Source organism: Petromyzon marinus, chromosome 10, assembly GCF_048934315.1.
Source record: "Petromyzon marinus isolate PM22_M1 ecotype Great Lakes invasive population chromosome 10, UKy_Petmar_22M1.pri1.0, whole genome shotgun sequence".
NCBI classification, from domain to species: domain Eukaryota; kingdom Metazoa; phylum Chordata; class Hyperoartia; order Petromyzontiformes; family Petromyzontidae; genus Petromyzon; species Petromyzon marinus.
Genome location: NC_133676.1, coordinates 18140023 through 18161405, shown reverse-complemented (window position 1 = coordinate 18161405; position 21383 = coordinate 18140023). Strand labels below are relative to the sequence as shown.

The 21383-nt window shown below is 51.5% G+C and overlaps 1 protein-coding gene across 6 annotated transcripts in view; it reads left to right on the top strand.

The window, feature by feature from the left end:
* SCAP (SREBF chaperone) overlaps positions 1–18756 on the top strand; it is a 35213-nt gene extending 16457 nt beyond the window's left edge. For 2 of the 6 annotated variants that reach the window (XM_076066222.1, XM_032950986.2), the window contains 17 exons: positions 605–777; positions 1164–1290; positions 1813–1925; positions 2750–2844; positions 3556–3654; positions 4775–5029; positions 5540–6000; positions 6108–6281; positions 8683–8884; positions 9724–9839; positions 10532–11177; positions 12894–12979; positions 13428–13504; positions 13672–13883; positions 15512–15592; positions 15794–16000; positions 16671–18756. In XM_076066222.1, the coding sequence (XP_075922337.1) occupies positions 605–777; positions 1164–1290; positions 1813–1925; positions 2750–2844; positions 3556–3654; positions 4775–5029; positions 5540–6000; positions 6108–6281; positions 8683–8884; positions 9724–9839; positions 10532–11177; positions 12894–12979; positions 13428–13504; positions 13672–13883; positions 15512–15592; positions 15794–16000; positions 16671–16916 (3370 nt within the window). In that variant the 3' untranslated portion in view covers positions 16917–18756. The remainder of the gene's footprint in view (positions 1–604; positions 778–1163; positions 1291–1812; positions 1926–2749; positions 2845–3555; positions 3655–4774; positions 5030–5539; positions 6001–6107; positions 6282–8682; positions 8885–9723; positions 9840–10531; positions 11178–12893; positions 12980–13427; positions 13505–13671; positions 13884–15511; positions 15593–15793; positions 16001–16670) is intronic. The other 4 variants (XM_076066224.1, XM_076066225.1, XM_076066223.1 and 1 more) reach the window with 4 other exon arrangements.
* Positions 18757–21383: the final 2627 nt, after the last annotated feature.

Sequence of the window (21383 nt, the reverse complement as noted above, 5' to 3'; positions counted from 1 at the left end):
AGGAGAAAATACAAACTCCACGCAGAAAGGCACCTGAGTCAGGAATCAAACCCAGGCCCTCCTTGCTGCGCAGCACGAGTGTTACCACTGCGCCACCAGGCCGCTCCATCTACCCCAGTGTTTCTCAACTCCAGTCATTGTGACCCACCACGGTTTGCCATTTCGTGATATCGAAACGTTTCTATTCTTAGCTCCTGCACACTGCATGCACCTGATTGCATGAATTGAGGTTGAGAAACACTGCTCTCTATCACTCACTTGTATAACCCAGAGCGAGTAGATCAGAGGGCCGAGGGTGGAACCTTGTGGTTCGCCATAGCTCAGGGGGTTTCGAAAGGGAGACACTCCTTGCATGGGATGAGAGGTATGGTTGTAACCAGGAGGAGGAGGGGGGTGGGGGTTTCCGGTGTCACCGGCATCGTTTTGGAGACGCTCAAGGAGGAAGGAGTGGTCCGTGGTATTGAAAGTAGCAGCAACTAGATTCTACTGGACCGTGGACATCCTGGCGGGGAGAGCTGTTTGCAGAGGAGGTGACCCTTTCTAGGACTTTTGCGAGGAGCAGTGTTGTGCTGTGATTAAGCTGTGCGTGCTGTGCTCGTTGCAGGTTTGTGTGGGGCCTGCGGTCGCGGTTGAAGCGGCTGTACCCGGCCACCAACGCGTCGTTGCGTGAGGACTCCATGGTGCACGTGCACTTCCAGGAGGAGGTGGGCGTGGCCGAGCTTGTGCCGCTCGTCACCACCTACATCATCCTGTTTGCCTACATCTACTTCTCCACGCGTACGTACACACACGCGCACACACATGCACACGGACACACGAATGCCTCGTGTTGCTGGTCGCTTGACATTTTGGGGCCTTGGGCCGATGCTCAGAAACTGTGTTTAAAAAAATGTGTTGAGGCTTTATGGCCAGGAATGTTTCTGTATGTGTGTGCGTGCTTGTGCTGGGTCTCCCCTAGGTCGACTCAGCCTCAAATGAGCACCTGGTGCGACATGTAAACATTGCCATTAGGGAGACGAAGGCGGCTTGGGCGTGGCACTGGCCACCCCACCTCTCGTCTGCCAAGTCGGCCTTCGTGGGTGCTAATGACAGACAGCACTTGTCCCGACAGTCTGTTAAGGTTAAAAAAGGGTCTTTGTCTTTCTGTATATGTGTGTGTGCAGGAAAAATCGACTTGGTGAAGTCCAAGTGGGGGCTGGCACTGGCAGCTGTGGCCACGGTCATCAGCTCCCTGCTCATCTCCGTTGGCCTGTGCACCCTGTTCGGCCTCACGCCCACGCTCAACGGAGGGTGGGTCTCTCGCGGCGTGCACGGCCCTCGGGGTTAACCGTCCACGCGCGGCGCCACCGCCCTCCCAGCACCCGGTGCACGCGACCACCGCCTGCCCTACGCCACGACGCGCATCCCGGCGTGTGAAACTCGCCGAGAGGGTGCAAGTGGTCGGCTTGTCCAAGCTGTGTCGCACGTCACAGGACTCACAAGAGTCGATTATTCATGATTATTTTGCTTGTTTACTCAGCGAAGCCTCACCGAGTCTCAAGACTTTTTTTTGCTGTAGTGTGCAGTGTTATTGTTTGGCAAATACCAATTACCTTGTGTAGTTGAATTTTTAAAATCTATGAGAGGAAGAGAGGGAAAACATAGAAATGCCACATACTCGCACAAATGCAAGGACTTTAGGGTGGCGCAGTGGTAACTGATGCTACGTGTAATGTAGTGCTGAGTTGTGAACTTCCCTGTACTCTGTGCTGTTGCTGCGGTGTTGATGGCTTTGAGCTGGTCCTGTGGCCTGCCGCTGTGTGTGTGGCACAGGGAGATCTTCCCCTACCTCGTGCTTGTCATTGGCCTGGAGAACATCCTCGTCCTCACCAAGTCGGTCGTCTCAACACCTGTGGACCAGGACGTCAAATTCCGCATCGCACAGGGTGACGCATCGCACAGCTCGCTCTGCAGGCACAGGCGCACCTATAGCTGTGTGCACAGCAGCTCATGCTCTCCCAATGAGGTTGCTCAGAGTTAACGAGGAGAGTGGCACCACAGTTGCTTGTCTTGCACCAATCCACGTTTTCCCACATCTTGATTTAATTTGGGCTGCAGGATGGCCCAGTGGTAACACTCGGTGTCTCACAGCAAGGGCATGGGTTTGATTCCCAATTCAGGCACCTTCTGTGTTTAGGTTGTATGTTCTCACTCTTTTCCGTAACCTGTGACCCAGCACGGAGGTTTATCCCATACACGATATACGCGTAGATTTGTGCCGACGTGGCTCACCACGGATTACCGGAGGAATTGGCCGCCCTTCCCTTGTCGTCCGTAAAGAATCTGTGGAGCACGGCCTTTGACTCGCGGATAAATCAATTTGCGGGTTACGAGGTTATAATTTTTTATAAGACCCAAATTGCCCTACGAAGCTCCGTGTGAGCCCCGCACACCTCCACCGGTTGCGTTTTGCAGCTCCGCAAAGCGTCTTCACTCCGTCGCCGGTTACAGGAGCAGGCACAGACTGCCGTTAACACGTGAATTATAACTACAGGGATTCGCGATCCTGGATCGCATCAATATCTGCAGTTAAAACAAGTGCATGCACTATATAGTTTGCACCATGCATAGAACTTAGACACACCCACAGAGGATCTAGTGTGCTGTGTGTGCGTGCGTCATGACCTCGTGTTTGTGTATGTGCATGTCATGGCTTCGTGTGTGTGTGTGTGAGTCATGGCCTCGCGTGCCTCTCCTTCTCTCTGTGCAGGACTCAGCAATGAGGGCTGGTCCATTGTCAAGAACATGGCCACTGAGCTCTTCATTGTCCTCATTGGCTACTTCACCATGGTTCCCGCCATCCAGGTATTTGAATGTGCAGATTATGAGCTAATTTGCTTCTGCAGTGTGGGTCTATTAACACACCGTGTAGCTCGTGATACTATCCGATATAATTATAATCGGCCGTGGTCTATCCATTGCTGGATGAAGGCCTCCCCCAGGCTCTCAATTTTCTCACAGTCTTGTGATGCGTCGGTCCAGCTCACTCATGCACTTGAGCTGATTTCATCAATCTATCTCTGTGATGAGGATGATCCATCCTTTGGTGTCTCTAGGATGATCCACCCTCTGGCTGCCATTCTGTCAACAGTCTTGTCCATCAACCATTATCCCTTCTAGCGACGTGGCCTGTCCATGCCCAATTACTTTTACGAAATTAGATTAGAATTGCTGTCACTATTTAAAAATGATCTGCATATAACTCAGTTGGAATTAAACAAAGTAGCAATCATCGCTCCTACTGGCAGACTCATGCCCGTTTATATGGTCAGGTGCTGAGTCACCTTATGCTCACACGGACAGCTGCCACTGGGGGTGCCCTTTCAAATGTTTGAGATGAGATATGATGCAAGTTACTCAAGTTCTCTGAGACGCTCTGCGCGTAAAGGTGTTAATCAGAAATTAGCATTATTATTGAAGGTCACATTGTGTAACAAAATATATATCGAGTGCTGTGTAGAACTGAAGATGTCAATGGATTTAACGAATTGTCTGCTCTTGTGTGGTTGTTTCCAGGAGTTCTGCCTCTTTGCTCTGGTGGGGATCGTGTCCGACTTCTTCCTGCAGATGTTCTTCTTCACAACAGTGCTGGCCATCGACATTCGCCGCATGGAGGTGAGGCAGCAGTGCACAGCAGCCAGTTTGCACGCACGTGTTGTGTTTCACTTCGGACTTGCTTACTCCGCAAGTCAGCTCAGGTCCCAGGAAACGGCCCCTTCAGCAGATCACCGATTTTCTGCAGATTTTTTCGATTTCTGCTTTATTTGCGGTGTTCTGGTATAACGATGGGACATTTGGTATCCGCGTCGTTCTTATAGCGCAAGGCTATCCGAAAGGCGTTGTATTTCGCAGACACAGTCTGCAGTAGTTTCACAGTTTCTGTGTCGTCACAATTGAATAATTTGCAGTGTAATTTTCAAAGCTTTCAAATTTTTGTGGCACACAATGGCCGATTCTTTTTTACTGATGTCACCGGATCCTTCGCGTCCGCTTCGCGTGCGCTGTGATGAAGACGGCACGTAGTACTTCGTGGCGGTAAGGTTCGAACCTCTGCAGCAATCAGCAGACACGTCACCGCCCCACATGGCCACCTGCACTCCCGTGCCTCTGTAGAGCGGTACCCGGTGTAAGTTGCATGGTTGTCTACGTACGTTGTGAAAGAAGTTCAACATATGTACGAAGGAGTAGTCGTGGAAGATGACTCCACATTTCCGCTTCAGGAGCCCTTGTCCGCCTCTAATTCCCAATTCTGAACGTGTCGGTCACTAAGGGTGCTCTAGTTCACAGTGCTTGCTGTAAGAGCTAGACTGGACTGCATTAAGGGAGAAGCCAATAACTTTTGATTTAAAGCTTTCGTGACTGCAGGGATTCATATTATTGGTTCTTTCGGTAAAGTCACGTAGAAGGGAAACAATAAAATAATAAAAATATAAAACAATAAAATTCTCACGACGTTTTTTATTATTTTATTGGTTCCCTTCTACGTGACTTTACTGAAAGAACCAAGAATATGAGAAGCCAATAGTTAATGGTTTTATCGTGCAGTCCTTAATTTCATAATTTAAATTTATAACGCGAGCAGTATTTGCTCGTTCTCGTAGAGAGAGAATGACTCGACGGCCGGCCCGAGGACGATGACCTCGCCTTGACGATGCTTGGCTGGCCTGTTTCAGGACCCCCATAACCCCGCTGGTGCTGGCTCTGCGCTGTCTCCGCTCTCGCCGCACGCTTGCAGTTGTCTGACCTGCACAAGCACCCCTTGCGAGGCCCGCCGGAGGCGCTCCACGTGCCCGTACCCGCCCCGGCCCCTCGCCCCCGCTCCAAAGCCCCCCGAGGCCCCGCGGAGGCGCGAACAGGCCCCCAGCCGCCCGTGTCCTTCCCCTACTCCATCTCGCTACCGCCCCCGTCGCTGCGCACGCTGCGCTTGCCGCGCCGCCTACGTGTCGTCTACTTCTTCGCTCGCACGCGGTTGGCTCAGCGAGTCATCATGGTGAGTTCCCGCGCACGGCACTTGCCGGTGAGTGTCACACATTGAGGCTCCAGACGCTAAGCTCTGCTAATGTAAAGCTAATGGCATGACGAACACTTCCTGTGTGTGTATGGTATAATGGTTATCTATCATGATTGCTGTGTGCGCGCAATGCTTTGTGTGTTTGTGCGTGTGGTGTTTGCTGTGTGGGGAGCGGTGGTGTAGCGGTTAGCGCACTGCGCTACGAAGCTGGCAACCTGATTTCAATTCCCGTTCACGGCCAACACGTGGACAATTATCTGAACCAGTCCTGTGCCTCCGCTAGATCGACTCAGCCTCAAATGAGTACCTGGTGCAGTGTGTAAACATGGGGAGTGGTTCTGGCCACCCACCCCCTCGTGTGCCATGGCAGCCTTTATAGGTGTACGCTGACAGCACTTTCTGTGATGGCTGGAGGGGAGGGATCTTTGTCGTTGCCGTTTGCTGTGGACGAGCGCGGTGCTTGACACGTGCGCGTGCACGACGCTGCAGCTGGGCACCGTCGTATGGATCGGCATCCTCGTGTACACGGACCCCACGGGGCTGCGCGCGTACATCGCCTCGCGCGTCGCGCAGCAGAGCCCGCTGGGCGGCGGCGACCTCACGCGCATGGCCATGGCCGGACTCTTCAGCCACGAGACGCCGGGGGCCTCCTCCGCTGCCGCCGCCCTCTCCGCGGGCGACGCCGCCTCCACCGTGGCCGCGGCGCCCGGGGAATCGGGCGCGGGCCGCGAGCCGGGCCGCGGGAGCGTTCCGCCTGATGCGGGGCCCGGACAGCCTCCCCCCGCGCCCGCCCCACGCGGCTGGGAGAGCCTGAACGTGCACGCGGAGCGCGAGCGGCCGCCCGCCGACATCACTTGGAGCGGCGCGCAGGACGAGGAGGTGTGGAGGCAGCTCTCGTTTCGCCACTGGCCCACGCTCTTCAGCTACTACAACATCAGCCTGGCCAGGAAGTACGTGCGGCCTATGCGCTTTGCCGCACAAGCGCCGTTCTACACCACGCAGGCCGTGCCCTAGCGCTACGCTACACGGTATTCACCGCACACGTCATTCCACGCAGGTACATCAGCATCCTGCCGGTTGTGCCGGTGTCAGTGGTGCTGTCCCCGGAGGACGCGCTGGCGCTGCAGCACCCAATGGAGCTGGAGCAGCACCGCCTGGCGCTGCAGCACGAGCGTGAAAAGGCGGCGCTGCCCGTGCTGCCCGCCCCGACAGGGCTCACCTCCTACTACCGGTAACACTGCAGTGACATCACAGTGGATCACGGCAGTCACGTCACAACGCAGTGATGTCACACAAGCAGCACCGCAGTGACGTCACAACACAGCACCGTAGTGACGTCACAACGCAGCACCGCAGTGACGTCACAACGCAGTACCGCAGTGACGTCACACCGCAGTGACTTCACAACGCAGCACCGCAGTGACGTCACAACGCAGCACCGCAGTGACGTCACACCGCAGTGACTTCACAACGCAGCACCGCAGTGACGTCACAACACAGCACCGTAGTGATGTCACAACGCAGTACCACAAAGCAACTCTAATGACCACTCCGGAAATTTCTAAGCATGGAATGAGTTGTCAATGAATATGATTATTTTACTCATGAAATTCGTTATGCTTGTAAGAATCAATCATGCAAGATTAACACTAGTTATTTGCACATAACTGCCTACAGTTTTCAAGGACAATGCATACGTTGTCTTAACAAGTTTATTTGCATATTTTACCATAAGCATGTGTGGTTATTGTAGACTTTATGCTTTGTGATAGGGGTTTACTTAGTGTTTGAACATCTTTACACTGGTAAACTTGTCGAAAGGGTAAAGCCTCATCTTGTTTTAATCATCTTGATACTGACAAAAAGGGTCCCATAGATATTGATCAAGGTCACCTGTCTTTTCACTCTCAGAGGAAATAACAGCTTCCTGCTCCTTGGAATGTTCAGTTGTGCAAGAGTGCCAACATATGTGATAACGTGATCATGTTATCTGACAACTACTGGCAAAATCCGGATAGAAAAACATGTGCATGTGAACAGCAGGATTACACTGCATGGAACCGTCTCTGAGATAGGTTACAAAATTCTTATCAGTTCCTTTATTTAAAAAAAAAACACCTTTGTACCTTAAAAAAACACATCGCAGCTTTTACTGTGGAGTAATAAAGTGCTATAACAATAAAATTGGCATTGCACTGACACGAACCGCATGCTCTTGGGTGCACTGTGTGCTTAGCTGCATGGACTATAAACCATTGTCGACAGCGATAACCACCGGTGCTGTTTCTTGCTATTTCTTGCTGTTGCATCTTCCTCTCTTTGCCATCTCCATTCTCTGTGATCAGTATCAGAATATTTATATAAAGCTCTTTTTCACAGATGTCCTGTAGGGGCGGGTCAGAACGTTACAACAACAAACAGTACATAAAAAACCACGATACGAGTGCAAAATATAGAAAAGGTAAACAAATCACTGAAAAAAATATACAAATATGTTACCAGGTTAAGGCCACTGAGGTATTAACTTATTTTTCAGAAGCTACCTGGCCACAAATGATAGCTCAGCACAGTGGCGGCGTACCATGTGAAAATGTATATCAGTATAATAATCTAAATAATCGAAATGAACGCGAGCAGACACAGCCAAGCCCAACGTTGAACAACGTGGTTCACTATATTTATATATCGCTGCAAAACATCAATCCTTGCAGCTGCTTATCATAGCCGTTCTCTCGAAACGTAATTGTGTGCTGCCACCACCGCTACCGCTGCCGCCGCTGCTGACTGATGTATGTGGTTGGTGCTGAATCTTTTTGTAGCCGGAGGTCTGCCCGAGCCAGTTTGCGCTGCAGGGAATTTATAATTTAAGTTTAACGTTGAGTTTTGTTTGTGCAAATTTTTTCGATTCCTAATGTGAAACAATGTTTATGTTTTAATTTATTTTTACCTGCTGTACTTGTTAAAATTAGTTCACTACAAATGAGCCCCATCCTGGACTCTGGAGTTCTCACCTGGTTAAACAAAATACACGTCAATCTTTGTGTATTTACGTAGAAAAGTTAATAATACAGGGTGGCAGAGAAAAGGTAAAGAAGTGTATTGCATTAGCAGACGGCGCTTATTATTTTCTACATGAACCACTTGAGTGTTAAGAGATGGGTTTCTGCAGCAGGTGTGATGTTTGACTGTAGGTTAGAGCTTGACTTTAACAAGCAAATCTCTGGGTTTTCAATATAGGAACGTACAGGGGATGCTAAGAATTGAATGATATTCGGATGTGGCACGAAGGTGATGTAGACATAGTGATGGGTGGGATGTGCAAGAGGCAGGTTGCCACATTGGGCACGGGAGTGGCACCCAGAGGTTGGTGACCACGGGATGGTGACTACTACTTAATGATTGACTGCAAGGTCTGGCAGCATGAAGGACGCTATTGTGAGAGGTGATAGCATCAACAGTATCAGCTGCCATGACCTGATGACCTTGAGATGCTCTACGAACATGGTTTTGCCGCACGTCACGTACTTAAGTACGCGATCCTCACGCTTGCCGTGTCTGGACGTAGACGGCAAGGCGCACTGTGCATGTAAGCGACACTCAGGCCCCCTCGCGTGCGTGCGTGCGGAGCGCAGAGCGGCGGGGGTGGGCTTCCTTGTGGGCGGCCTGCTGGTGCTCACCACCTGCTGCCTCTACAAGCTGCTGTGCCCCAAGACGTATGGGCAGCTGGGCCCGCGGCACGGGCGGCGGCGCCGGCGCGAGCTGCCGTGCGACCAGTACGGGTACTGCCCCCCCGTGAGCGAGGCCACGCCCGTACCGCTCACGGGGCACCCAATGGTGAGCCCTGCATGTGCGCGCGCGTCACTGTGGGTGCACGCATCCCCCCCCACGGCTTCGACTGACCGCTGGGCAGCGACGTGGCCCAGCGGTGGTGCGGTAGCTGCTCCGGCGGTTTCATTCCACACTACACGCCGCCTGCTTCGCAGTGGACCTTGGAGATGCCGTGACGTGGTTAGAAAAGAGGAGGCCATTGCATGCTAGCGCCGTGGTCCACATTTTAAATTTCTACTGCAAATTACTCGATAGGTTTTATACATAGAAAGATTGCACCCTATTGTGAAAGTACTGCAGACTTAAACATATCACATTCACGATACCAAATGTAATAAATTGTTAATCGTTATATTTTGTCGAGTGCTGTTGGCGAGCTCTAATAAAGGCTTACATGGTGAACGTGGGGTTGGTGGGGCTAGCACCACAACCGACCGACTTTGCCTCTGTAACACTGATATTTACGGACTGCGCCAGGTACTAAATTAAGGCTGAGTCGACTTAGTGGAGGCCCAAGATCAATTCGGATTTTCCTCACTGATGTATGCCTGAGTGGAAATCCTTTTAGTCATCGGGGTTTGAGGTTACTCTGAAGATTGAGCAAGGGTGGAGATTCAATAGTCCAGGTGAGACCCGACTAGGCTGCAGGCAAAAGTGTTTGCGCACATTCTTTTTTAAACAACGCGCGCTTCGCATGGTATAGAATTGCTTGTTTACAATATTGAATCTTTGAAGTTACCTGTGACCTGTGCCAAAATGCATGAATGCTTGCTACCTGTACACGCGGCTAACCGGGGGCCGTGTTGTGCATGCCGTGTGATGGGTTGATTACCCGTGGACCCAAGGACATAGAGTGCGTGGCCGTGGACGGCGGAATGCTGGTGAGCTGCTGCCTCGCCGGGCAGATCCGTGTGTGGGACGCGCACTCTGGCCGATGCGTGACCGTCATCCACCGCGCCAGGTAGCGCGTCGTGTGCACAGCACTGCCCCCGCGGTTTCTACGGCACCGCAAAACTCGCTTGTTTGTGAATGTAAATGCAAACTTTTATTCAAAGCATCGCTCACCAACTGATGGATGTGTGACCTCACTTTGATGTTTATTACCCTTTCATTGTAATGAACATCCAGGGAGACCAGCGTTTCATGCCAATTAATCCATACCCCGTGTGTTGTCTCACGGGGACATGAGCATTTGTTAGCGTAAATTACCACAAGAGGTAGGTCAAAAATGTAGTCCTGTACAACTTTAAAAAAAACCCTTTATTTTCTGAAAGTGCAAAGTAACCATACAGCTCGTAAAATACATTTGTGCTATTTTAATGTCCAATGTGGACGTGTGCAGAGGGGGCCGTTTAGAGATATGCTGAAACAACCTTTGTGACCTGCACGGCCTTCATACAGCACTACTGGCAGTTCATTGACAGTTATTTTTATTGCCTGTGCAGTAACACACGGGAGACTGGAGCCTTGCTCGTATCTAGTGTCCTTCCCCCACACCTACGATTAGCACGGTTAGCTATGTACGCTGACTGTCTAAGCAATTCCTGCCGGCAGCCCAGGCAGCCCAGGCAGCCCAGACAGCCCAGGCAGGGTGAGTTTGACTGACATCGTCGCGGTGAATGTTGCATGCTGTCGCTGCCTACCGTCACACAGCAGGAGGCGCAAAGACTGGGACGGCGGTTGTGACCGTGCAGAAGCGGTCGACGGATGCGTTGGACCAAGGCCTTGGTTCGAGACCGCGGATGCACAGGCTGCTGGGAGTCTCCCCGCAAGCCCCCTGTTTGGGGATCGTAGCAGCCCCACGTCGCCGAGTCACGACACACCTAATAGCCCCTCCTCCGGCTACGACTTCTCCAGCTTTTGTCATCCCAGATTTGACGGAAGCCCGAACTCAATTCCCAGCGGTGCCCATTCCGCATTCTCCTTTGCAGCTGGGCTCTCGACCGATTCGTACGAGCCCCCTTCTGGGAGTCACCGGCGGACACAGAGAGCTAGAGACTCGTCGGTGGAGCAGGGCTTACACGATGCGTCGGCAGGCAAGGCCACGGCCCGCTCGCCCTCGCTGCCAAAAGCGAGGTTACAAGCGGACAGTTCGCCGGAGAGATCGTGTGGAGAGCCCAGCGAGGTGGCTTGCCGATCTCCGCGTGGAGGTGGAGAAGGGGATGAGTTAGGGCTCGGGGCAGGGCCCGGCCCTCCTGCAGATGAGGCCATCGGCCCCGAGAGCTGTCACGGCGTCATTTGGAGCATGGCCGTGAAGGATGGCATTGTTGTGGTGGGCTGTGGAAATGGCCGCTTGGAGGTGAGAGCGTTGAGGTTTTATCTCCACTGTATTTAACATTCTAGTTTCTTCGTTTGCATGGCTCCCATGTCTCAAGTTATACTGACGTAGAGTAATAAACATGTTCGGTTCAAAGTTCAGTGACAAAAGACTTTCTAGAGTAAAGAGTGTGATGTGCTTAATACATCTTGTGTGGACGTAGGCAAGTGGGAAAATCAAAGGCAGAAATGTAAATCTGGCAAAACCATTGACTAAACTTTAAACATTGCAGGATTGATCACAACTGTTCAACCCATTGTTATAACTGCTTTTTGTGTTTCGTTTGTTTTCATTTTCCCTCACCTCTGATTAGCATCGTTGGCTACGTATGGTGTGAAACATATGTTCCATAACATCAAATGGCAAAACATTTTCAGAAAAAAATTGTCATAATGGAAATCGGTTTGTTGAAAATGTAATGCCACATTTTTTATTTTCAAAACATCTAGTTACAACAGTTCTGTGATTAATTAGTTGGTGCGTCAGAGTAGAGAGGTTTGTGTGTTTTTAATTTTAATCTCCTTGCCTAAGGCTGAATGTAAAACTCAAAAAGCACTCTAGACATATAGGTCCAGCTTATTGAGCCAATTGCTGGCGTTTACAGAGGCCGTGCGTGGCTCCTCCACTCCTCCGTCGAGCGATCTGTTGGGCAGCGGTGGTCGAGGATGTGTTACGTAGTTGGCGGTGTGGAGCCGCGGTCACCATCGGGGCCCTGCTCTATTTCCTCCGTGCGTGAGACGGACGCAGCGCGTGTGCGTGGTCCTCGTGCGCTTGGGCGAGCTACAGTTTTTTCTGGTCGAATTGAAGCCAGGGGTTGGTTCCGCTCTGCGGTCAAAAAACAATGTCTGTTGTCAGAGCTCGTTTCCGTCCGCTCTGCTCGGCAGCTTATTTTTCACGGGATCCAAGCGGGAGGTTTCGAGAGCCTTTGCTCGGGACCCAAATGGTTCAGGGAATTTTATTAAGTGAGTTTGCTTATATAATCGTGCAGCTTTGCACATGTCACATCGTTCGTGGGGTAGTTGAACTAACCCTGCACAATCCGCAATGCATGTGCACTCTAGCTCTAAATGTGATTTATAATCATAATAAAGATTTATTTTGTATTGAATAATTCATGCGAATTTATTCTCAAAATGCTGTAGCGCTGTAACTTGTAAACCCATCACAGAAATGTGTTGTAAAACCAACAGACAAGCGGGAAGGCAGCCAGAACCAGCGCCAACAATTACGCAGGGAGGCAAGTTTGGCCAACTCCATTAACGACTTTTTATACCTCTGGGAGGTAACCTTTCCATTTATCACGCAGTGAGCAAAGTACCGTTGCGCACAACGTGTAATCTTTTGCGACAGCATTTGTATAAACTGCTCTTGCTGCCATACACTGGCATCTTGAGTGATTTGTTTGAGGGTCGCTGTCCGCTTCGAACATCGACCGCCAAATCAAGTGTGCAATTTGCTGGAGGAAACCTAAATACCCAGATAAAACCCACGTGTTGTGAGGAGGGGAGGAGGTAGCATTTAATCCCCATACAGATGGAAATAAATTCACTTGCTATAACTGCCGAATGCTGTAAAGCCAGGATGTGGGGCGTCGACATGCCCATGGGTAGGCAGGGAGTTTGAGGACTGCGACTGGTCCAGCAAGCCGTACTGATCGAGCCCGCGCTGTGCTTGCACCCCCCCCACCCCCCCGCACAGGTGTGGGATGCGCAGGGCGGAACACTGCACTGCTGCCACGAAGAGGGGGTAGCCGGCATCATCGCTCTCTCCTTCTCGCAGAACAAGTGAGCGCTCTCGTCGCGGCCCTCTCGGGCCGAGCGGATGCCTTCTGCAAGTCTTCACAATGGACTCTCGCGCCAGACCGTGGCGCCGGGGAATCCGTATCGATTTCATTGCGCCGTTTGGTTGGAGGAGTCGGATGAAGCCCAACGTTAGCTTTCCATCACCTGAAACCCCCGCCTCCTTTGGGAGCGATGATCCTCCTCTGTCCCTGGTGGATTTGCGTGACTTGAAGGCATAGAGATCACAAATCACACTGCTCGATTTTGATTAACTCGCTCAGAAACATCTGCACTCATTCATGAGCCCATTCCTGAAGGCTTGCACCAACTGTATTGATGGTCACGAGCTCTCTTCTCCGTAGTAACGTTGCTCATGGCTACTGATGGCTACTCGTGCATTCCTAATCGCCGTGCCCTCTGCGCCTTTGCTCACCGCTGCTGCGCCGTGCAGCATCGTGGCGGCACGGCTCAACGGGACTCTCGACTTTTTCCTGCTGGAGACAAGCAGCCTGCAGGGGCGCGACCGCGGTACGTGTCTCTCACTCTCACCCTACTGGTGCCACACGCGGGTTATTAACAAGTACCTTATTGCGGAGTTTTCTTTGTGTTGCTTTAAAATATTTCTTTACTGTTTAGCATCCGGGTAGCAAAGAAATGGCGCATTTGGACCGAACTGATAGTGGTATGTTGTGCAGCAGCAGCAGCAGCAACAGCGGCGCCAGCCACGCGAGATGGGCGGCGCCCGCCGGTGCTGCGGGCGCCCTGTGGGGACGGGGAAGGCGATAGTGACGGCGACGTGTCTTGCCGGCTTATGCACTCCGTGTGCCCCGCGCACCACAAACCGATCACAACGCTGAGGGCCGCGGCAGGGCGCGTCGTCACGGGCAGCGAGGATCACACGCTCAAGGCATGCGGCTGCACGGCTACGCGGTCACCGCCACCACGGAAGTCCTCGCTGGGACACCCAATCGGGCGAGAACGGTCCTATAGGAAACCACTGGAGCTACGCATTTTTACATCTTCATTGAAAACTCATTTTCTTAGAAGGGCTTTTTGTGTTGAGTTTGTTGTCTTTCCCCGGCACCTCCGATTAGCACGGTTGGTCACGTACCGTGCCAAAGAAGTTCTATATGCATATTCAGGGAAGCCTCGCCGAGTCTCCACGCCTCTCGCAGCAGGAGGGTCCTGTTTGACGTGTTTTTGATAAAGGCACATGCGTGTGGGAGGGAAAGCGAGCCGTGGTTATTGCGTGATAGTAGAGGACGCTCAAATTTAACCAGGCCAGGAAGTCCAGGAACGTACTTGGTCTGATGCTCCTCTCGCAAGCCGGCATCTGCCACACGATGGCTCTCCTCCTCGTGTGATCCGTGAACCCGAGGAGCCTCCGTGTACCTGCACTGCAGCCCCTCACCACCATGACCAATCCATGACCAATCAGCATGTTAAGTTGACAGGTTACATCAGAGATCTTCATTGCCTCAGAAACGCACACTACTGTACGCTTTGTCTTCAGCTATATCGCTGGTATTTATATATGTATGTAGAACTTCTTTGGCACCGTACGCAGCCACCAGTCCTAATCGGAGGTGCCTCAACATAAGGGTCGCACATATCAAGGTGTCGCACCAAAGTGCGCACAGTGCATGCCTAAATATGGAACGATTGGTTAATGGTGTCATGATGTTGACAATATAACCCCAGCCACCAGGACTCAAACCCTGAAGCTCTGCTAAGTATATGATGTTTATTTATGTAAACCCTCCCTGCTTTTATAACATGCAGAATCATACAGTAGACTTGTGTGATGTGTAAACTCGGCTGCTCCTGTAGGTGTGACACTAAAAAGAGCCCATTGTGTTTATTGTGTACTTCACAGTCTGCCCAGGTAATGGAACATTCTATATGCATATCTTTCGAGTGTGTTTGTATTCATGTTAAATGTGCTGGCGGGTAGGTTCGTGAACGATCCTGGCTGGAATCCATGGCAATTTTTTATTTTTTTAAAGCTGCCCCGGAATCTACTTTAACGTGCATACCAGCTGTGTTGTGCAAACATCAGCACTGATAGATGTGAGCAGCGAGCTGTGGTTCTATCTACACTGCTTCTTCACGCGCCTTGCCGGCCTTAATACTTAGGTTCTCACTGGCAGAGCTCTCCCCATCCAAACAGGGGATCGTAGGGGATCATTATGACTTCCTGGAATTTTTATTCCGACTTCTTGGACCTTGTTCTGAAGATGCTTTAAGCAGTTTCAAATGAAACGTGACGTATCCAATTGCTGAAATCGGTTGTGAGAATTGTTCTTGAACTGACCGGTGAGTGAGCTGAAACAAAAATAATTAGCACGTTTAACTTTCGTGCACACGACATTAATTTGTTTGCCTATGTCGGGTGGTGGAGGGCCTATTATCTACCCAAATTTGACCAAATTATCATGCGGTCTTATTTCTGAATCACAATGAGGGCTGTGAACAACTCTGTGTCGGGGGATCTTAGCGGTGCAAGTCGGTTGATGTGCGGTGTCTCTCCTTTAGGTGTTCAAGCTCGAAGACTCGTGCTGTCTGTTCACCTTGCGAGGCCACCAAGCCGGGGTGACCACTGCCTACTTGGACCAGGTGCACCACGCGGCCCCACGGGGGAGAGCGCTTGCTCTCAAGCATTTTATCTTCAACGGTGTCTCACCATTCAGATTTATGATTAACAAAAACACTTTTTGTAGGAAAAGTGATTGAACTGGTTACCTATCACGTGGGCAATGCATTTGAAGTCAGTAATATTACGCGAAAATTATAAGCTTTGCTACTCCGTGTACGCAGAGCATGACGCTGTGCAGCGGCGGTCGCGATGGAGCCGTGTGTCTGTGGGACGCGCTCACGGGGAGCCGCGTGAGCCAGATGTACGGGCACCGCGGCGACGTCGTGTGCCTCTCGTGCACCGCCAGCTACGTGATCAGTGCCGGCGTGGACGACAAGCTGTGCGTGTGGGACCGCTGCAGTGGCTCGCAGCTCTTCACCATCCTCCAGGTGCCGCGTTTTTTCCCGACGGACAGTCGCGTCGTGCGTGTGCTCCTTGTGAATGTGAATGCTCAGAATCGTGCGTGTCTGCTGCACACGTGTTTTCCACGTGGTGCACATTTAGTTCTCGATGGTTTCAATTTGAGTTTGTTCGTCGAAACTTGTTGCAGGCGGTTGAATACGATATTCCACCATCTTTTAGTTGCATTTCAACGCGTTCCACCTCTTGTGTGCAGCGCGTTCTGCTGTGCCTGCGATGCGCGTCGTGGAATGGTCCACTGTGGTGGGGAAAAATATAGCCAATTCCAGGGTCATTAAGGTGCAGAACATCCCAGCAAGTCACAGTTTGTGTTTCCAAACAGGAAAACACATAAGGGAGTGAGCATTGGAGTGTGGTTTGTGGGGCCCAATAGAGCCAGGACTGACTGCTGTCCAACGAATGAACATAGGTTATGTCCATTCACCTAGGAGAACTCAGTCCGTTTGTCGTTTGCACAGAACGTGTTTGTGGGGTGTTTTCACCACTGAAATTTTCCATCCTGGCACTTTCTGCTGAACTTGTGAACTGCTCATGAACTGCACCCAGCTTGCAACATTCTTGTTTGGTCGTTCTACATCCCCGTGGTCGTGGCTGTGTGTGATGTGTGTGTGATGTCCTTGCATGTGGCCTGTGCACCAGGAGCCCGACTGTGGCTCCAGCTTCGCCGTGCTGGCGGAGAGCGTGCTGGTCACCGGGGCACCGGGGTGCCTCAGCCTGTGGGAGCTGGCTTACGGCGCCCTGCTGCAGACGGTCTGCCTGCCGGCGTGCGACGAGTTGCAGCTGCCCCGCGCCCTGCTGCCCATCAACAGCACCACCGTGGCCTGCCACCTGGGCTCCTCCCTCAAGCTGGTGCAGCTGCCGAGTGTTGTGGACAAACTGGACTAAAGCACGCGCGTGGCCGTGCGCCAGGGCCCGCAGCGTGCATTGCTGCCTAGTAGCTGACTAACCATTCAGGGTTTTTACTTGACCAAACGTTGTTGTGGATGCATTGGCAAGGTCATTTGAAGGATTTAATAATGCTGGTGCTCACCTAAGATTTGTGTTTTCTAAAGACGAGTTATAAAATTGAGTCTCTGCTCTATTGGTGACAATGAAATAACTGGGCTACTTCAGATGCGAATTCATGTGCCACCTTTGAGAATTGTGGGTAATAAAATCATAGATAAGGGACCAGATTCACGTGCTGGCAATGCCCGTTTCCTGTCGATTGCTGACATTCTCCATCACCTGTAAATCATGAACATGATGTCGGCTATTGTATCACATTGTGAATCTGGCCAAAGGGTTTGCTTATTCGTCTAAATCAAAGAGAGCACCCTTTCCATTGATCAATGGGCTTCCCAGATACATTTATCTCGGATGCTTTTGTTAAAACGAGCAACATTCTACATCATTCTTTATTTTCCAGTCTCATGAGCTGGGTGTGTGGCCCGTTCAGGTGACTGCTCGCGGGTGGCTTCGTGTCGGCCAGAGATGCACCACAAACATTGTGCATGTGTGTGTTGGGGTGGTAAGATCCTCCTCTCTTTGGCATAGTGGGTTATTTAATAAAACGAGACGTGTTTAGCTGGAGAAGAAATGTTGGGCCCATAGGGTGAGTGCCTACCTGGCTTTCATCCGTAACATCAGGTCCTTCAGTAAAACACTGCTCACACTCTGTGATGAGACAAATCCAGGCTGTTCCTTGCTTGAACAAACGTCCCGGGAGTTGGTTAATGCGGAAGCATGGTGCTCATTAGGCCGAATAATCGGTGAGTTCATTGCAATTTCATTTCAGAGATTAAACAATTGCGTTGTCTGTTTAAGTTATAAACGAACATTGCTCCAGCCGAAGTGAATTGAATGTATATGCTCGTGTCAATGATCGTAATTACATCTTGGTGTAATCTCAACTACATTGTGAAGCTAGTGGCCAGTTTGGGGCGGTCAAACTCTGTACATTTGATAAACAAGCTGGTTTTAATGACCTACAAGTTTATTAGCATCTTTTGGCTAATTTTAAGGTCCCGTCTCAGCATTGCAGCAAACTCGTCCGTACATTATTCAATAACATAACACATGACGTCTGGTGATGCTGCGTTGGCAGTGGTGCATGAGCACAATTAACAAAACAACTCCAACACATCCGTCAATAACACTGCCTTCAAAGAAACAATATATAACAGGTGACGTTTCAGGCAATGACCCTACTTTGTAAAACAAATATAGCACTTTGGGTGAGGTGCACTGGGTAGTATCCATAGTTGCAAGAAGTGATGACGCGGGACTGTACGAGGGGATCTGCTCTTACCGACGATGTAGATTTGCAGTTTTGCGGGACGTGGGTGGTTGTGTAGGCACGTTAACCAGCGCACTTAATGTGGGTTGATGAGAAAACGTGTGATCACTAAAAAGCTGATGCCTTTTGTTGAAATACAGGCTGGGAGTAAATTATAAGTTGTTAATTAATAAGGTTTATATGTTTGTGTGTGTATGTGCTTCTTTTCTATGTACCACTTAGTGGTAAGCATTCAGCAATGGGATATAAATGATTGCCGGTGTTTAGTGTAGGGATACAGGCCAGTTGAAACACGTTGAAGGCAACACCTACTGTGTGCACTTACAGTTGCATTTTTCTACTGTATATTTTTTGTTATTTAAATGTTATGACTACACCAAATGAAATGAATGTACTGGCAAGCTTACAGAAGACTATAAACATTTGGATAATGAATAACTGATACAAGTCTCGGGGTGTGTGTGTAATAGTGTGTATATTCGGCAAAATCAACTCCCTACCTCCTTGTGGTGCCAGACGGCAACGCTGTGGTAGGCAGTGCTGTGGGGGGAGGGCCAATTTAGATTGGCAATTCCCCTCATGGCGTTTGTAACCACCACAGCGGCCAAATGGGGGCTCTGAACTGGTGCGAGGGGCTGGTAACCACTCCACCTTCAATTACCACAAAAACACGTCTAAAATATATAATTAATAAGCTTGTACCAGAGGCCCTGGGGAGACATGCGACTATGACGTCTCCTGGCCAAACCCCATTTGGCGGAGCCAGGAGATTGAATCTTTACCCTCGGGGCTCCTCCAAAAACAAAAAAACTACCAAGGACAGTGCATCCGCCAAAGACGTGCGAAGCGCTGCAAAAGCGGCCTCCTTCTCCGCGCCCCAGCGAAATCTCTATCCTTTGGCGGAGAGTGCGTGCAGTGGTTTCGCGATCGTGACGATAATATGATGCGAACCCAACAAAGCTACGCACCTCAGCGACAGATGTGGGAGTCGGCCACGTACGGGCACAAGCCGTTTTCTCCGGATCCATGGCGACACCTGACGCACTAACAATGTGACCCAAATACTTCACCGATGGCTGTAATAAGTGGGATTTCTGGGGTTTAAATTTCAAACCCGCAGCACGCACTTTGATGAACACTGACTTCAGGCGCCGCAAGTGCTCGTCAAACGTACGTCCAAAACAACGTCGTCCAAGTAAATCAAACAAGACTCCCACTGCAGCCCCGCCAAGACCATCTCCATTAAACGCTGGAAGGTGGCTGGGGCTGAATGGAGACCCATAGGAAGCCGATTGAATTGGAACAACCCCTGGGGCGTGCGGAATGCTGTCTTGGGTCTAGAGGCCTCATCCAACGGCAATTGCCAGAAGCCTGAGAGCAAATTTAGAGTCGAAAAGAACCGCACACCCGAGAGGGCGTCCAGGGAATCATCCATGCGAGGCAATGGATATGCGTCAGCCACCGAGATCTTGTTTAATTTACCAAAATCGACGCAGAATCGGAGACTCCCGTCTCGTTTCTTGACTAGCACAATGGGGGCACCCCAAGGGCTAGTGGATGGGGAGATAATATCCGCCGCCAACATTTCGTCAACAGTCAAGCGGACATGCTCTTTTTCCGCCGGGCTAAAGCGGTGAGAATTCAGCCGAATAGGGGCCAAGTCACCCATATCTATGTGGTGTTCCAAAAGAGTAGTGCGACCTAGATCAAATTTACTTTGGCTAAACACATCGGTGAACCTCTCGATAAGTTCGCGGAGTTGCTGACGTTCCACGGGGAGCAACGAGGTGTTCTCATTGCACAACGTGGTGATCCACGATGCGTCGGAGTCCCTCGTGCGTATCACGCCCGCCACAACCCCTCCATTCGGTGAAGTGCTCTCGGGTGGAGGAGCCGGGGTCGCGTGCGCTAGGACAGCGCCGGCCAGAACTATGATTGGTGAGGGCCCTGAATTGAGGACCTGTAAAAAAAGGTCCTGGCCCCCCGACACGGCTGCCAAGGTGCCCACTAACCCATCTGTCCTTGAAAAGTAACTCGACGGGGACAGGATACCCGTCTCCGTGGAGCCCATTTTGAGCGGTCTGCGCAACCTGAGGGGTATCAGGACGTGTTACGCCGGCGGCACGGTCACTGCCCCTTTATTCAAGGCCCGTACAATGGCGACCAAGGGAGACAGAACGGTAGGCGTTTGCAGGAAATGCAACCGCCTCCCTGACGGCATTTCTACACAGCCCTGGTCAACGAGAATTCGAATGGGCATTCTAGACAAGAAGTCGGTCCCCAAGAGGCATAGCACTGCCAAGGTCTTGGAGACCAAAATAGGCCCGGCCAACTCAATCTCGTCAACCTGAACCGAAGCTATAATGTGGCCCTGCTGACCACAGCGGAAGCAGGCCACTGCAGCAGCGTCCTGCGGACGGGAAGGTCCCGCCCGCCACCGCTGCTCCGGCCGGCGACCACCCGCACCTCTCCCGCATCGGTCGGGCACCGCGAGGGCCGCGAGGGTGTCCACCCCCTGAGGGGCGGCCCCCCCTTCCGGCGCCGGGGCCCCCATGCACGCCGCCATCCGGGGCTGTTGCCGTAGAGAGAGGTGTGCTTGAATGTTCTCGACCACCGCCAATGATATAATCTGGCGATCGTTGGCAATGGACAAAACGATCCTCAGCTCCCACGCCAGGTCGAGCAGCCTTTCAAGGGCGAGCGAGTCCAGTGCCCTGCCCGCCAGGTCAGGGTATGCGGCCTGAGCCAATGCCAGGAGGGAGCAGCGGAACGCCAGTGGCAGCTCCCCTTCTTCCTGCCGCCGCAATGAAAATTTGAGCCGTGCACTGGACGGCGGCCATTTGCAGGTATGCGTCTGGGAGCGAAGCCCTATCGGCCGGTGGAATGGACTTGAACGCTTGCAGTGCCCTTTCGTCCAAACAGGTCGGAAGGGCCCGCAACACTTCGTCCATAGGCCAACTGACCGACGTATACGCTGCGTCGAACCGGTCTTGGAAGGCCAGCCAGTCGCCCCCCTTAGCAATGAACGGTGCGACGGGGGGAAACCTGCGCAACCGCTGCCCGCCCGACGCAGA